The sequence below is a fragment of the Malus sylvestris genome, chromosome 12, assembly GCF_916048215.2.
Source record: "Malus sylvestris chromosome 12, drMalSylv7.2, whole genome shotgun sequence".
Lineage (NCBI taxonomy): Eukaryota > Viridiplantae > Streptophyta > Magnoliopsida > Rosales > Rosaceae > Malus > Malus sylvestris.
In genome coordinates, this window is record NC_062271.1 from 22,467,378 (window position 1) to 22,484,181 (window position 16,804).

The following is a 16,804-nucleotide window of genomic DNA, read 5'->3' on the forward strand; positions in this document are numbered from 1 at the left end:
GTACTTTACCATACAATAAACATATAACAATAGTTTACCGGTTGAACTTCGATGAACCAAACACAAACCGAACCCGGTGCAAGCTCGAACTAGGCTGCTCATGTGGCACCAAATATCTCGCTCCTGAGCACGAGTCACCACCGTATCATCTCTAGGACCCAGCAACCCCTCAGTAAATGGTAAATGGTAAATCCATGTACCAATTACCAACGGTAAAAATTTGCTCTTCGTCGTCTTTAATTCGAGCGGTTCAATTTGTAACCGTTTGTTAAGAAGTGGGACTGGGAAAGCAGTAAAAATATCAACCGAGGCTGCGGAACTGGAGGCTTTGAAAATCAACGACTCGTGTGTCAACTGGGTCTGGAATCGTCCTCGATCTTCCGAATTTCAGGTTAGCTGAGTGAAATTATGAAGATAATTGACTGTACGGAATCTCCGCTCTTGCTGGTCGAGCTGAGCGGAAGCTTGTTTGTTCATGTAGGGCTCGGGTTTTGACGTCGATCGGCGATGGCTGTTGAAGAAGTTGCCGAGCAGGTAGTTGCGCCGCAGCAGAAGGCGAAGGAGCCTTCCGAAGATGAGAAACGGTAGTTTTTTTTTTTTTATTGGAATCAAGTAGTGAAATGCTATATTGAAGTTCATTGATTTTTATTTGATTTTATTAATTCAGGAGGAAGAAAATAGCGGCCGGAGCTTTGATGAAAGCGGTGATAAGGCCCGGTGGAGGCGATTCGACCCCTTCGGATGGTTATCAGGTTAGAGCTTGTGTTGATTTTTGATGAGCTATTACTGCAATTGAATTGTGTCACATTAAGAATTTTGGTGGATAACGTTACGGAAGGAAATTGCGAAAGCTAAATTGCGTTGTGCATTTTGCAGGTTGTATATCATTCCACTGTTAGAACAATGGATGGAGTTGTTGTCGAATCGTCCCGATCGGAATATGGAGGCAAGTTGGGTGCCATGCTACTAATTAGATTTTAGTATGTATAGAGATTAGTGGACTTGTAAATGACACTTGTTATATGTTTTCCCCCTAAATAGCTTTTGTGTTGTCTTGTATTCTATGATTTACCTAAAGTTGTCGAACGAAAGTAATGCATTTTATTTTTGGAAATCGAATTTTATTTCGACTTTGAGTAAATGAATTTCCATGTTAAAATGCTCTGTTATGTTCATTGAATTGAATAAATACTTATTTACAGGCAAGGGTACTCCTATTCGACATGTTTTGGGAAAGAGCAAGATCATAGTGGGTTTGCTAGAAGGACTTCCAACAATGCTGAAGGGTGAAGTTGCAATGGTAATATCGTCTTGGTTCAGTGAGCTTTGTCTTTTGCCTATGAATGTGTGCATCTTTGGCTCATGTTTACCAAATTGTATTATTTATTATTTCAGTTCAAAATGAAACCCCAAGTGCACTACGGTGAGGATGATTGCCCAGTTTCAGCACCCAGCGGCTTTCCAAAGGATGACGAACTTCATTTTGAAATTGAGATGATAGATTTCTTTAAAGCCAAGGCAAGAATTTCAAAACAGAAATCTCATGCTTGAAATTGCTTGCAGTACAATTGATTGGACGGTGGTCAATGCACTAGGCTACTCATTGGTTCTGATCTTATTTATTTCATTTTGGTTAATTTTCAGGTCGTTAGTGATGACTTGGGAGTTGTAAAGAAGGTATGGGAAATTAATTGTTGCACTTTTGTTCTGACTTAGAAGCATGCTGATATAACTCACAAACGCTTTCAGAATATTTGTTCGATTATGATTGATGTGAATCGCTATAATGTAGATAATAACTGAAGGTCAGGGTTGGGAATCACCAAGGGAACCTTATGAAGTAAAAGCCTGGTAAACACCTATTTTTTTCCCTTCCCAATAAGTATTCTGTTGCTCTAATGAACTGTAAATATGAATGTGTGGAAACGTTCTAAGGGAGGTATATGGTTGTTTTCAGGATTTCTGCAAAGACAGGTGATGGAAAAGTGCTTGTTTCACGTACTCAAGGAGAGCCATTTTTCTTTAATTTTGGAAAGTCAGAGGTTGGTAACTGATTTCTCATTACTTGCTTTGTTGGTGTTGAGTCGTTCATTTGTTTTGTTTCATGTGACATTGCTCTTAGCTGTACTTATATGATGGGTTTAAATTGCATTTTTGGTGCTAATTTTCTTCTTTCATACACTAAAGAGTACATTAAGACTAGAAGTAATCAGACCACACAAGATTTTAGGATAAGTGGGGAAAAAGTCAATTTGGATATTACTCTAATTGCTACTACATTATATTATTCACTCCAATTTCTTTGAATATAAACTAGGTACCTAAAGGTCTTGAGATGGGAATTGGTACAATGACACGGGAAGAGAAAGCAATAATATACGTGACCAGCAAGTACTTAACTCCATCTCCTTTCCTGCCTGGGGTAGAAGGTGTTGAGGAAGTTCATTTTGAAGTAGAGCTTGCCCACTTTATTCAGGTGTGCAAAGTTCTTCTGTATCATAAATCAAGTTGCCTCTTCATGTCTCTTTGTTTTCTTCTTTATGTAATCATTTGTATAGCAAAGTTGGCAAGGATATATGCTTTTATAGGGTGGTCAAGTTCTGATCTAGCTTTATGGTTCTGTATTATCAGGTGCGTGACATGCTTGGTGATGGGCGCCTGATAAAACGTCGTATTCATGATGGAAAAGGTGTGGTTCAAGAATTTTATGTTCCCAGTGAAATCAAGGTTTCTTAAAAACATAAATTGAGACGTGCTACATGATTTTCCATTATTTTCATGTCAGATTTTCCCAATTGAGTCATTGACTCTGTTCCTTTTCAAATGGTAGTTTTTTTGGTCTTCACGGATCTTTTATCTACATAAGTTATATTTATGCATGAAGTGTAATGTTTCTATTATATTTCTTGAACAATTAGGTGAGTTTCCTATGGATTGCCCTCTTCACGACAGCCTACTACGCGTCCATTATAAGGGTATGCTTCTTAATGAGGAAAAGACAATCTTCTATGATACAAGAGTTGATAACGATGGTCAGCCTTTGGAGTTTTGTTCTGGAGAAGGCCTTGTGAGTTGTCCATAAGCTTTATGAAGAATGCTTAGTTTGTCTTCACTTTTTCAGTTTGTGCAATATGTGTGCGTCTGTATCCACTCTCTATATGAATGGTGATTAGTCGGAAATTCATTGCATTGAAACTTTTATGTTGTATGATAGGTGCCCGAGGGATTTGAAATGTGTGTTCGTTTGATGGTGCCTGAAGAGATAGCTCTCGTCACATGCCCTCCTGATTATGCATATGACAAATTTCCTAGGTTATTTTGAGAATTCTAGCTTACCATTTATAATTTCTATCATAATTGATAATAAATAGTATCCTAAAATGTAACACCTAGACACACAAATGGAAGTCTCCTGCCATTGTTTCTATTGTTTTTCCAGTTCAAGTGTATCACTGCTTTTCTTTCCATATCATAGGCCTGCTAATGTTCCTGAGGGTGCTCATATTCAATGGGAAATTGAGCTTCTTGGGTTTGAGATGCCAAAGGTAATCTTAAGTTTTTCTTCGAAGTTTTGTTTTAAAAAATAAATTGTTTTGATAATGTTTGTAATTTGGTAGGGTTATGGTTTCTGGATATTTGTGGTTGATAATTTTAATTGTTCATGTTAGTGTTAACTTTCTGTCAAGCAGTTGCTTCAATATGAGATGAAATTCTGACCTTCGAGAATTAGCTTTTGGCTTAAAGTAACTTCAAAGTGGTTGTGTACTTTGTCTTTAAAATTACCTCTACTGGTTCTTGATGGAGGAATACTTAATTATGGGCACTCTAAATGCTTTAGGTGCTGATGTGAGTCTGTGACTAAACTATGCATAACTAGACATGCTCGTATGTTTTTTCTGGTTAGCTGGACATTTGTCTTAACTATGCATTGAGTTTTTTTTCTTCTTCTGTAGGTCCCTACTTTTAAGCTCTACGCTACCAATGTGATTAATGCCTAATTCTCAAACTCATTGCAGGATTGGACTGGTTTAAATTTTCAAAGCATAATGGAGGAAGCAGAGAAGATTAGAAATACGGTATTTATTATTAACATTAAGTGGTTATTGCATCAAACCGTAAACAGCTAATGATATATTGACCCAGAATCTTATTGCATCAAAGCTTTGTCGGTGCTCAGTTTCGTGCTTTCATGCTAATCTTCAGAATTAAATTGTTCTGGTGGTATAAAGCTTGACTTCTTCGACCCTATATTCGTTTCAGGGAAACAGGCTATTCAAAGAAGGAAAATTTGAACTTGCTAAGGCTAAGTATGACAAGGTAATGTGCCCTTGCTTTCATGCTTCACCCTTAAATTACGTGTATATTCTAGATCCCTCCTACTAATTGGAACCAAAGAATTAGTAGATATGTTCCACCCAAAATGGGAATGGGCTAGGGTTATGAACTTAATTATCTATAATCTGATGATCAAGTCGATTCCATGATTATAATTTCATTCCATACTGAACCAGACCAGAATCCATTCTAATTATGAGAAGGGTTCATTTGAGCTTATTGGGTGTGGGTCCATTCTACCTTCGTATAGAAGCATGTTTTCTTACTGAGGTTGTCTGTCAATTAATGTCATTGCAAGTTTGCTGTTGCTTGTTACAAAACTGATTTTTTTTTTCTAGGAGTTCACAGCCACAGTTTATCTTATGATTTGAGTTGTATTCCTGGAATCTACACAGCCACAGTTTATCTTATGATTTGAGTTGTATTCCTGGAATCTAACTGCCATTAACTCTGTTTCTGTTCAAGTATAACCCAATTTAATTTGATTTTTTTTATGGATGGGTGATAATACTACATTCTGATCAAAATCTTTTATTTTTTATGATTTGTCATTCTATGAAATCATAATCTACTTTCTGCTCCAAGCCATTCAAAATGTGTCCCTCGTCCTTTATAGGCGTATGATCTTATCTGTCGGATGGTTTTTATGCAGGTACTTAGGGAATTTAATCATGTTAATCCTCAAGATGATGAAGAGGGGAAAATATTTGCAAATACAAGGGTAACCATTATACCATGCTGATTGATTTTATCCTCTGTATATATAATTTTCTGTAATTGCTTAATTCTTGTATCTTGTAATAGTAGACATCTTCTTTCTCTAAGTCGAGCTGCACAACCTGTGTGGTTGATAACTATATGTCGAGGACTCATAATTGGTTCTCTTTTGAATGTTTGAAGAATCTGTTACATCTGAATGTTGCTGCATGCTTCCTGAAGATGGGAGAATGCAGAAAATCCATTGAGACATGCAACAAGGTATGTATTGCTACTTTCATATTGAAAGATAAAGGTCTGGATAATTGGTAATGTTGTCCGAAGTCAAGTCTTTTCACTTTGATTTGTAATGCATTCCCGATGGAACATCTAGGTTTTAGAAGCGAACCCTGGACATGTCAAGGCTCTTTACCGCCGAGGTATGGCCTACATAACTCTTGGGGATTTCGAGGAAGCAAAGCGTGACTTCAACACGGTAATGCTTGTAAATAATACAGTGATATTTTTATTGATTAAATTCCTGTTATTCCTTTTTAAATTCGCTTCTCGATGCTTTTAGATGATTAAACTAGACAAGTCAACTGAACCTGATGCTACAGCTGCTCTGCTAAAAGTTAAACAGAAAGAACAGGTGAGTTGATCAGCAACAATTTGTTTATGATTTGTGAGACGGAGCGGAAATTGTTTATGCGATTGTCATTGTCTCGCCATTTATAATCAGGAAGTTGAGAAGAAGGTACGGAAACAATTTAAGGGCCTATTTGACAAGAAGCCAGGGGAAATTGCAGAGGTTGGAACTGAAGACGTAGATCAGCCTGCAGTAGAGAACCCTAAGAGTGATGATAAGGAGGATTCCGGCGGAGATAATTCAGACGAATCTCATGAAACTGTGGATGACCCTCCCAGAACATCCTGGTTCTCTCTACTCTGGCCTAAAAGACTACTTGCAGCCCTAGGGCGGCCTGGATGTGCGATTTTGTGATCAACGTCTCAAATTAACGTTGCGACGCTGTTCCGGCCGTCGGCCCCACCGGAGGTTCGATTATTGACAGGTTCTAGAAGTATAGTCAAGTGTCAACAATTGTAGACTATAGAGCTTTCTATACTCCACAAACAGTGGAAATCATGGAAATTAATGTTTTAACTTCTTTAATGATTTTGTCAAGGGTCCCATAAACCGTGAACCGGTCTTGTTCTTTACAGCATCAATAGCAATAGTCAAGTCAACTTAGCAATAATCAAGTCAACTGGTTCAGGTAGGCTGAGCTCCACTGACCAATCACGAACGAGATCTCATGGACGGTTGCTGTTACTGCGAGAGTCAAATGTCCTTAATCCATCCATTGATCTATTTGTTTCTCCTAATCCCAAGTTAAAGACAAATATAATTCTAGTTTATACATTTCTGACGATGACAAATTTGCTTAATTGTAATGATTACTCAATACTTAAAAGGTTCATCATTTGTCCCTTTGGGGATGTCCGATGAAATTGGAACAATATAGAAGAAGATTAGCATGGTCCTTGTGTAGGGATGACATGCATAAATCGAGAAATTGTCCAAAAGTTTTTTGTTCAAAAAAAAAACAAAAAGGTTAGGGATAAGTTCTAAGGTATTGATTATGATTATGATTAGATTGGATTGGATTACTTATAAGATACGTTGAAATAAGATTTGAAGGCTGAGGTGAAGGTTCATAATTTTGTGGGTATTAAAACTTCTAATTCAAAAAAAAAAAGGATAAGTTATGAGGTATTGATGTTTTACCAGTTTGTGGGGATTGGAATAAGTTTCGATTATGAGTAATCTAACTCTACCTATTTGGACTTTTTTATTAATTTCAATAGTCAACATGCCTTAATTTATGGGAACTTTAACGAAAAGCACCCGGTACTGTTCACTTTAACGAAAAACCATATTTTTACACTAAAAAGTCAATCCTGGTACTATTCACTTTACCCTTTATTTTGTCCTTATCATTAAAACTCAAAGTTTTCAAGCCCTTTTCATTAGTTTTCCTTTAATTTATTTAGCTTAGTCCAATCTTATTTACCAAATGAGCCTCACTATAGTGATGTGTTTGGCATGCTGATGTCGTGTATCAAACGCATTGCAATTGTAACACGTGCATCAGATGTAGTGGTGCGAGAAGGGTAGAGTAATGAAGTAGGATTTGTTAGTGTGTAATTGATGAACTGATTAAAGAAGATTATAAGTTTGTATTAGTGTTATGCTTCAGCTCATAGGCTGAGCTTGTGTGTTAGAATGTGATGTGTTGGGTTAAGTCTCATAGGGCTTAATCTTAGTGTAGGATGTAATGGATGGCTGAGATTGAATTTTGAGATGCGTCTATCTCTCTTTCACCTCCAACGGTTATATTGTTGGTCTATAAGCTCACATGCTCAGTGTGTATGCCCGAAATATATGGAAGAATTGCAGAAGGATATTCTCTGATTTTTTTTATCGAAATTCTCTTCTTCTTCTCGCTTAAGCTTTCTAAGTTTCTCTTCCATAACCACTGCTAGAATTCCCGTTTAATTTTGAATCCTCTAATTTTCTTGAGGTGTAGTTCAAATACTAGTTCATTCGAACAGAAATATGCAAATCATACAAATATTAGTTCATTAGAGCCACAAGCAAACTAGCTAAAACACAACACAACAAGCACATGAAAATCTTAGGTGAAAAAAAAGCAACCACAACAAGCGCACACATAAAATATGGGGCAACTTTTCCTCACCACCATCTTATTTATCATCGTTAGATGAATTTAAATTCTGAAATCTATGTCTATTAATCACATAAATGTCAAAATTTAAACTCATATGACAATAATAAATTAGATAATGAGCAAAAATATTTCCCGTTAAATATAGTCACGCACTACATAACAGACCAACAAAAAAAGAAGATAGAAACAAACCCAAGCACCCACACAAACTTAAGCACCGATCAACAACAAGAAGACAAATCAAACTTTGGGCTCGGGCGAGTCGGGGTGTTGGCCATGATCACGAACCTTAACGATGAAGAAACCTAGTGCATGGCCGGCCACGGCGGCGATGAGGATTCCAATATTGAATGACATGACAGAGAGCATGACCAGGTAAGCCAAACCGGTACGAAAGGTGTGGACGCCTGTCTGACCGAGGAGGGATAGGTAGGGTTTGGCGGCCGGTCTGTGTTTGGGCAAAACGGACAATACCTCGACCGCGACAGCGAGGAGGAAGATGAAGAAGAGAGCCAAGACGTACATGCCGAGGTTGTTGTCAGGCCACTTGGGGAAGAGGATGATGACATCTTTGCCCCATGTGAGGCCGCTGCTCATCATCATGGTACCATAAGTTGTGTTCGTCAGGTCGCCCTTGGGCGGAGGAGACATATTTGGCATGTCGTCCATTTCTCTCTCGAGAGAGAGAGACAGAGACAGAGAGAAAAAGAGGTTTGAGATTTTGAGGTTGGATTACTTCGGATGAATCTGGTTTTGGTGGCAATGGAAGGTGATTTTTTCTTCTTGATTTTAGTGTATATTATATAAATGGAGGAGCTGGAAAGCAACGACGTTTGGGGTGATGACGATCGAGGTTTGAGAGATGAGTGGCCTTCTGTTTATTTTACAATGGCTTTTGTTTGTTTCATATGGCTTTTAATGTAATTTTACGATTTCCACAGTTCCACTATATTAAACTTTTCAAGATATTCTGTAACTTGCGTTGTCATACTAAACATAAAACTTTGAACAAGTTTATTCTAATGTGATATATGACATATGTGAATTAGGTTAGTTGGTTATGTAATGTGTCTATCTTTACACATTTAAGTTTGAATTTCAGTTTTCAATAAATTAGTATAGTTAGAACATCAATTTTTCAAAACCAAAATATATATAACGTTTCGTTCAGATCCACAGTCCGAGAATAAATCATATATCTAGGCCAAGATCATTACGTTGGTCCATTAAATTTACATTGGAGAAGGAAATAAAAAGATTCAATGGTGCTTAGAAAGTGGAGTGGAGGAGTGGGCACGTATAAAGGAAATGACAGAAATAAAGCTGATAGAACTAATAAGGATTTGACGTATCAAACAATACAGGATTAGTGGAATCTAATAACTTAATCGTCTTTGGTATTTCAGGATAGGAGTCTAGGAGAGGTACGATTCCGTGCACCATATGATCTAACCATACTGCCACCTAGTGGTAGAGCTGTGTTTTGCAAACTTCTAAAGAAACAATTATTGGAGTTTTGAGCTCCTTTTAAGTCCCGGGAACTCAAGGAAACTTAAAGTCCTTATATTAATTTAGTCTTCTTTATTAATGATTAGATGTTGGATCATTTGGAATAAGAATTGAGACTTAGATTACTCACTAATGGTATGAATTAGTCTTGATGATTATATCATAATATTAACAATAACATTAATATTAATTAATATTAATTAATTAAGAATTAAAATTAATCTGATCAATTAGTTTTAATTTTGAATTAAGTTTTTAATTAAATTAATTAAAAACGTTTTGATTAATAGACACAACTTGTATAGTTTTAGATACATCCACAAGGTATTTGAAGAGGTATGAAAGAACCTATATAACTGGAGTCCTCAATTCCATCGTAAATCATCTTTTCTTCCTCCTTTTCTTCCGTACAAAATTCTTAGAGAGTAAACACACAAAGCAATTCACTAGAATTCTATAATCCAGTGCGGGTTGTAGAATTAGGTAGTTGTATCCTGGTGAGTAGATGTTGTAGAATCACAAGTACAAAAGTGAGACAGAAATACTGTTCGAAGGACATGCACTAGCCTCTACCTTTGATTCATTCAAGTTAGTATCATTTTAATTTCTGTATTTATTGTGTAATTTCATTTTGTATTGCAAGTATTTTTTTAATAATAAAGTATAAGTATTTCAGTTTTGTATTTATATTATTTTTTGTTTCTAAATTGTTCTCCAACAACAATACGACATTATCCTGAATTTATAGTTAATTAGTTTTGAATCAGCAGGGCTTAGGTAAATTCAAGGATCAGACCATGAATTTCTAGGTTCAATGACCAAAAAACTGGAGATGCACTTGTTTGCATGCGCAAGCAAAGATATATGTACGATGGTTAAATCCTACATAATTGTTTCTACTTGGTTCTAGTGGTAGGGACATTATATATATCATTGTTGCATCCATGCGAGTTGAAATTGGACCTCCTCTAATGATTAGATTTAAATAGTAACTCTCTCCATTTGTTTTCTCTGTGAAAATACTTCCATGATTGATTGTTAGGAGAACACAAGATGTTTTACATTATAGAATAAGGTGAAAATTTAGAGATCTTTGCAATATATGACATATCCTCCTCAATTGTTTGCTTAATTAGCCTTACAAATGATGAATCAAAGCTATTTTCTTGAAATATTAAAGGTAAAACTATTCATTGACAAAAGGTAAAACTAAATCAGATCATCAACTAGGCATAACAAAATCAAATTTCAACTAGGCTGGGGAAGCAGCTGGTTTGGCAAGAACAAGAGCACTGGCCTTGACTATAAAGTACCCGAAGGTGTGGCCTGCCACAGCGACTATGAAGATTCCGGCGTTGAATGACATGACAGCGAGCATGACCAAGTACCCCATGCCAATTCGAACAGCGTAAATGGACGCATGAGTGATCCCCGCCACAATCGGGTTCATGCTAGGTTTGACAACGGGCCAGGCAGACAAAGTTTCCATAGCAAAGGCTAGCACAAACACAAACAGTAAAGCCAATATGTACATGCCAGTGCTTTCGTTAGGCCAGCCTTTGAATAGGATTGTAGCCTCATTTCCCCAGTGGAAGTTCATCTGCATGTTCATCTTCATCATGTCCTCCATCCTTTCCTTGCTTGAGATTTGGGCATTGCAAGGTTTTCTTGTAGTTTTTGGTGTAATATAGCTACAAACAAGACATGCAAGTGTGGAAAACAATGTTGTTGGGACTTGGTTTGGAGGTGATTACAAGGGCCGAGGGACAAATGGCCGCTCTAGAGTTCTTCCAAAGATGGGTATAATTAAACACATTTGGAGTTGGTGCTAAGAAGCTAAGATGTTGTTATATGCTTTAAATTGATGAGAAGGTAAAGCCCAACTATGACAATAAGCTCTCTTTTGAAATTCACTAGTTACATCATTTATTCTGATCTGAAACTGTAGATCCATCATATGTTATTCACTTCACAATTGATAGAAACTTAAGCCACAAAACCTATTTTTATTATATTTATGTTTCATTACTATCTTTATGGTCAGACCTTTTCATTCTACCTTTTCCTCCAAATGTTCCACGATAATCGAAACTATCAACTTTTTAGTTCACTCTTTAAATATCAACTATGCTAAAATCAACCAAATTAATTTAACTATCCAATTAACGTTGTCGAATTTTCTATTTTTAAATGAATAACATTATTTATCCATTTATTGGATAATCATCATATGACTAATGATTTCTCATTTGATTAATTTTGGATAGAGTTGATGTGAAATTAAAAATAAACGATTTAAATCATCGTACAACAATAAAAAAATAAAAATAAGAGCGTACTAACATTTCTGTTCACCAAATCATGAAGTGAATGTATAAAACTTTCGTTAAGTTATTTTATTAATACAGTTCTAATTCAGGAATATTACAAACATGCAGTTAGTAGTGCCAATGCACTCAAGTGCACTTACACAAACAAAAATGTAAAGGAAAATTTTATTTGAACTCATGTAACCTCTTTCCACAATCAACTTACTCTCTTCACCCATATTGTTTTTTATTAAAGAATTAATTTTTTTTTAAACCCAAATTTATTACTTAAACTACCATCTCAAACCCTATTCAAAAGGTTAAGTTATCTTTACACCCATTTCCTTTATAAAATAACATCTTGTTGACCCTAAAAACTACCAAGCTTACGTGGTGCGCATGCCGAGTAATCTATAAGCTAACTACGTCCTTCGATGAATGCAGGGCGTGCCAACTCGTCGGCCGAGCTCAGCCGAGGAGTAAATTTGTTGATGTTGCGTTGGGTGCGCGGCTGACTTCTGCGTCTCACGATTATGACCGAGGAAGGAACACGTCTCGGCCTCTTGGGTTCTCGAACTTGAAGACAAGGCTACTATTCTTACGAAGTTCACAAATCGCCGTCGTTGGATTCGGTCATAGTGATGGTATTCGTCAGAGTAAACTCATGCCGAATCGACACCAAATTGTAAGGGCACAAATACTTAAAGCAGATTTGAGTCTTAATAATGAACGTGGTTCGGTCGTCTGAATGCCGAACTCTGAATCCTACTTGAGAGTATCCAGTCATAAAATAACTCGGCGTGCAATGCGCTGAGCTCAGTAAACTGTAACACTTCACTTCGCCGAGAAGGCTAATGAGATGACCTCGATCAATAAGGATTCAGAAATCCTTCTTGACCGAGACTTGGATAGGTAACCAACCGTCCTCGCCGCAGTGCTGTTGATGCCAACGGAAAATGATGCGAGATCGGCTGATTCTACGGCGACAGAGCTATCTATGCCAACTGAAGATATCACCGGTTGCTTTCACAGTGCTGTTGATGCCAACGGAAGATGTGTCAGCGAAAGGAGAAAATAAAAAATCTCAAGTCGTTGAGAGAGTTTGCGCAGGGCAGCTGTGTGTTGAATTGGAGGTCCTCGAATGATGCATGACCCCTTGTATTTATAGTAGCAGAACACTAGGATTGTCGATGTAAATAATGGGAATATTCTCTCAAGTATGCATGATAACTTAACCTTAGAAACCGACCGAGACTTAAACTTCTCGAATTATCCCAAATGGATCCCGTGGCTTTGATGATTTCCTAAAAACCAACTGAGACTAAACCTCTCGAATTATCGCATATTTTCCTTATACTCTTGTGCTGATTACCCCACACATGCATGAATTGCATGAGTTGGCTCATTTCCCACGAAAGTACATGATTATTCCATCATCTTGATCAGCACCAAGCCACGTGCATGATAACATTTAATCATTATCACCAATCCTGAATTAGATAATAACAATTTCAAGAAATCCATTCCCATCTTGCTTGCATCTCATTACCTTTCTCCACGTATAGGTAATCTTTCAAATTAGACTCCACCTTGGTTACTAATTGATGCCACCACATGCTAGGACTATCCTCACCCGTGTTGAATGCTAAGAATCCCAAATTAAATCTAACTGTTATGCTTGCTTCAATACAGCTTGCGCCGCATTTATCTCGTACAAGAAAAGTGTCAAGATAATTCATTATTAAAAGATAATTATTATGATTAAACGTCATAATATTATCCCATAACAACAACAAAATTATCCTAACTTTTCCTACCCAACTGTGTGAAGCTATACTTACTCAACGGCCTCGATTACTCGAGCCGATGGTGTAAATTTGGGTCCAAACATTGCCCCCTAGTTTCCTTGAGCTTCGGCTCGTAAGCTGAATGATTAAGGAAATTATACTTTTTGAACACTCGACAAATCCACCACACCCGAGCATTCATGAAACCGAAAGACATTGAAACCAACTCATTTACCACAAAGGGACAATTCATCAAACAACAAAAACCTTTTCAATACATGACTCGGCAAAAATTTAACAGACCTGCCGAGCTCAGTGAGAATCTTGGCAAATTAGGCCAAGGTTGACGATTTGGCCGAGTTTTGCATTTATGCTGAAATTATTGTGTGATTGCATGCATAAGGTTGCCATTCGGCCAAAAGCTTCTATTCAGGACACACACACACACACACACACACACACGCATGGCACCAGGCCATAATGATGTTGGCTTGAAAATATATATATATTATGTAGACGGCAAGCCGAATGGCCATATACATGTATACATGAATGATCCCATACTCGGCAATAATGCCTTGCCGAGTTCAGCATGTATGTTATATACAGTTTTGTAAAGCGAGCCGAAGTCGAGGCCGAGGAGAATATAGCCTATATATATATATATATATATATAGCATTCGGCCAAACTTCTTTCATTCGGCAAAACTTTATTTATTTATTTATTTTTTTTTTCTTCGGCCACTTCGGCCGAAAGCAACTTTTTTTTTTCTTCTTTTAGATACATATATTCGGCCTAAACTAATATATATAAGTCTGGATTGCTTCCTCGACCAACTAATATTTGGATTGCCGCACTGTTATTGCTCCCCTTATTTTCTTATGCATCAGCTTAATTAGCCAGATGATTAAGAAAATAAATTTTATTTTATTTTTTTCTAAATGGAAATAAAAGTGGCCGAACCATAGTTAGGAGGAGACCAACGATGCTTTATTCCAAGCCAAGATCTTGTAATAACAAAATTTTGAAATTGATTTCGCCCTAGGCCGAATAAAGAATTTTCTCCAAATATTTTTGACTTGGCGAAATATTTTTCATTTTCGGCCACCAAATATGTGTGAACACGGAAAATTCCTGAAACGAAAGAGACAAGAACGACGTGCGCAAACAAATATTTGTATTTTTGATGATTTTGGGTTACAATCTCTCTCTATTTTGATCCTCTGATTCGATCTCCGTAAGGTGTGTATTTGTGGGTGTTTCGTTGATCCAAGGGCCGTCGAGGCTTGATCTTAGATGAACAGTTGGAAGTTTCTTCAAAGGGCCGTGGGCTTGATCTTTGAAGGTGGATTTGAGCGGATCTTCAAGGAGCCGTTGGGGCTTGATCTTGAGGATGAATGTTTCTTCAAGGGCCGTTTGAGGCTTGATCTTGAATAACGGTGATGAGCGGATCTTCAAGGGCGTTTGGGCTTGATCTTGAAGAACAGTGATGAACGGATCTTCAAGGGCTTTTGGGCTTGATCTTGGAGAACGGTTGAATGTGTGGATTTGTCGACGTTTGTTGATCCAAAGGGCTGTTGGGGCTTGATCTTGGATGAACGGATGATGAACGATGGTGCTTTCTTCAAGGGCCGTCGGGGCTTGATCTTGAAAGAGCGATGAACGAAGAACGAAGAACGAAGAACACTTTCTTCAAGGGCCGTCGGGGCTTAATCTTGAATTGGTGGATGATTGTTGATCCAAAGGGCCGTTTGGGCTTGATCTTGGAAGAATGATGAACGATGAACGAAGAACGAAGAACTTTCTTGATTCTTCGGGAACCTGGATGCTTGAGGGCTTTGGAGTTTCAGAGCTTCAAGGTGTAATATGAATTGGTCCCCTCAAATGAATGAAATGGGCTTGTATTTATAGAAATTTCCAAGGCCTAATTTTGAATATAATATTCCAGATGAAATAAGTCGTTTCTGTCAGGTGTTGACACGTGTCCTATTTGATGACTTTTCCAACTCATTTCAATTTTCGTTGAGTCACACGCTACGTGTAAAATTTATGTAATACATGAGCGTTGAAACTTTGATTTATCGGTCAACATTTATTTACCGAAATTTCGATGTCTACAAATGCCCCCACTTCAAGGCACGTCGTATACATGTGTTGGTCACGTGTAGGAGATGCGTTTTGAAGTCCCTTACTGTAGATGTCGATCCAAGGGCCGTCGAGGCTTGATATTGAATTGGGCTGGAGATTTCTTCAAGGGCCGTTGAGGCTTGATCTTGAATTGTTGTTTGACATTTCTTCAAGGGCCGTCGAGGCTTGTTCTTGAACTTTTATTTGAAATTTCTTCAAGGGCCGTTGAGGCTTGATCTTGAAGGTTGAAATTTGACCACAAGGAGCTTCATGTGGTAGATGATCTTTGGCTTTGGTAGTGGGTGAATCGGCACGTATTTTGTTGCGCTTGTTGACTTTCCACAACTTTGATCTTAAACTGGGTTGAAGGATTTTCTGGATTCCTCCAATTGTTGATTTTCCACAGCTTATTCTTGAACTAGGTTTTGATTCAAGGGTGGTAGACACTTAATCCTGAATCGGACTTGTGATTTCTTCCAGGGCCGTCGAGGCTTGATTTTGAATTTGGCTGGAAGCTTCTTCAAGGGCCGTTGAGGCTTGATTCTTGAAGGCTGACTCGAACACATGGCAAGTAGGCACGAGGTGAAGGTGACGACTTGTTGCTTTGTTCAATCTTTCTAATTCACACCTGAGCAGTTTGGTCAACGGTATGATCTTCAGGATTGATGGGCTCTTCTTCCAGTTGGTGACTTGGTCTTTAAGGATTTGATTCAAGGGTGGTGAATCGGCACGTGCAGCCCACAACGTCTAGTAAGTCGACCCAAGAATTTGAGGGTCAAAACGAGTTCACCATCCTCAGGCAGATACGGCATCTTCTCGGGTTCTTCATCTCAGACTCTTTCTGCTGAGTTGACTGTGCATGCTGCATTCTTCTCTGCTTGTTTCTTCAGGCAGATGTGGCAGCTTCTCGAGTTCCTCAGTTCGGACTCCTTCTGCTGAGTTGACCGTGCAGACCGCATTCTTCTCTGCTTGTTCCTTCTGCACCTTGTCTCCACATGCTGCAAGGTATCATTTTCACTTGCCTTATCTGTCCTCCAAGCAGATGTGGCAGTTTCTTTGAAAGTACAGCAGCAGTGGAAGGCGAGTACTCGAGAGCAGTGCTAGGTAGGCAATCAGGGAAGGGTTCCAAGCAGTCGGTTCCTTACCCGAGTTTGAGTGGAAGTTCCGGCATATTGTTTTCTTTATCCTTGTCTTTGTAGGTAGGAACAAGGACAAAGGAAAGGACAAGGAGAGTGCATGATATGAGATACTCTTGCTTTCTACCCTGGTGATATGAGATACTTTTGC

General features: G+C 38.0%; 3 protein-coding genes and 1 non-coding gene across 6 annotated transcripts; 2 read left to right on the forward strand and 2 right to left on the reverse strand.

The window, feature by feature from the left end:
- Window positions 1-248: 248 nt before the first annotated feature.
- LOC126593910 (peptidyl-prolyl cis-trans isomerase PASTICCINO1-like) lies at window positions 249-6,205 on the forward strand. Of its 3 annotated transcripts, none has more exons than XM_050260080.1 (21): window positions 249-391; window positions 482-584; window positions 668-752; window positions 877-946; window positions 1,203-1,300; window positions 1,396-1,518; window positions 1,645-1,677; window positions 1,793-1,851; window positions 1,958-2,042; window positions 2,318-2,476; window positions 2,632-2,689; window positions 2,919-3,067; window positions 3,215-3,312; window positions 3,476-3,545; window positions 4,017-4,076; window positions 4,261-4,317; window positions 4,988-5,056; window positions 5,143-5,313; window positions 5,426-5,527; window positions 5,612-5,683; window positions 5,774-6,205. In XM_050260080.1, exons 2-21 carry the CDS (start codon window positions 508-510, stop codon window positions 6,032-6,034), a joined length of 1,956 nt encoding a protein of 651 aa, XP_050116037.1. In that variant the 5' UTR covers window positions 249-391; window positions 482-507; the 3' UTR covers window positions 6,035-6,205. The 3 variants fall into 3 exon arrangements, with proteins under 3 accessions (XP_050116037.1, XP_050116038.1, XP_050116039.1); XM_050260081.1 differs by having other exon boundaries at window positions 5,236-5,313; XM_050260082.1 differs by lacking the exons at window positions 249-391; window positions 482-584; window positions 668-752 and having other exon boundaries at window positions 877-962; window positions 1,202-1,300.
- A 313-nt stretch (window positions 6,206-6,518) lies between these two features.
- On the forward strand, window positions 6,519-6,622 carry LOC126594653 (U6 spliceosomal RNA). The gene has a single exon (XR_007613384.1). It is a non-coding gene; the product is annotated as a U6 spliceosomal RNA (small nuclear RNA).
- A 1,028-nt stretch (window positions 6,623-7,650) lies between these two features.
- LOC126592513 (copper transporter 2-like) lies at window positions 7,651-8,667 on the reverse strand. The gene has a single exon (XM_050258212.1). It carries the CDS (start codon window positions 8,451-8,453, stop codon window positions 8,025-8,027), a length of 429 nt encoding a protein of 142 aa, XP_050114169.1. The 5' UTR covers window positions 8,454-8,667; the 3' UTR covers window positions 7,651-8,024.
- Window positions 8,668-10,377: 1,710 nt separating this feature from the next.
- Window positions 10,378-11,099, reverse strand: LOC126591742 (copper transporter 1-like). Its single transcript, XM_050257425.1, has one exon. The coding sequence runs from the start codon at window positions 10,921-10,923 to the stop codon at window positions 10,546-10,548; it is 378 nt and encodes a 125-aa protein (XP_050113382.1). The 5' UTR covers window positions 10,924-11,099; the 3' UTR covers window positions 10,378-10,545.
- Between the last annotated feature and the right edge of the window lie 5,705 nt (window positions 11,100-16,804).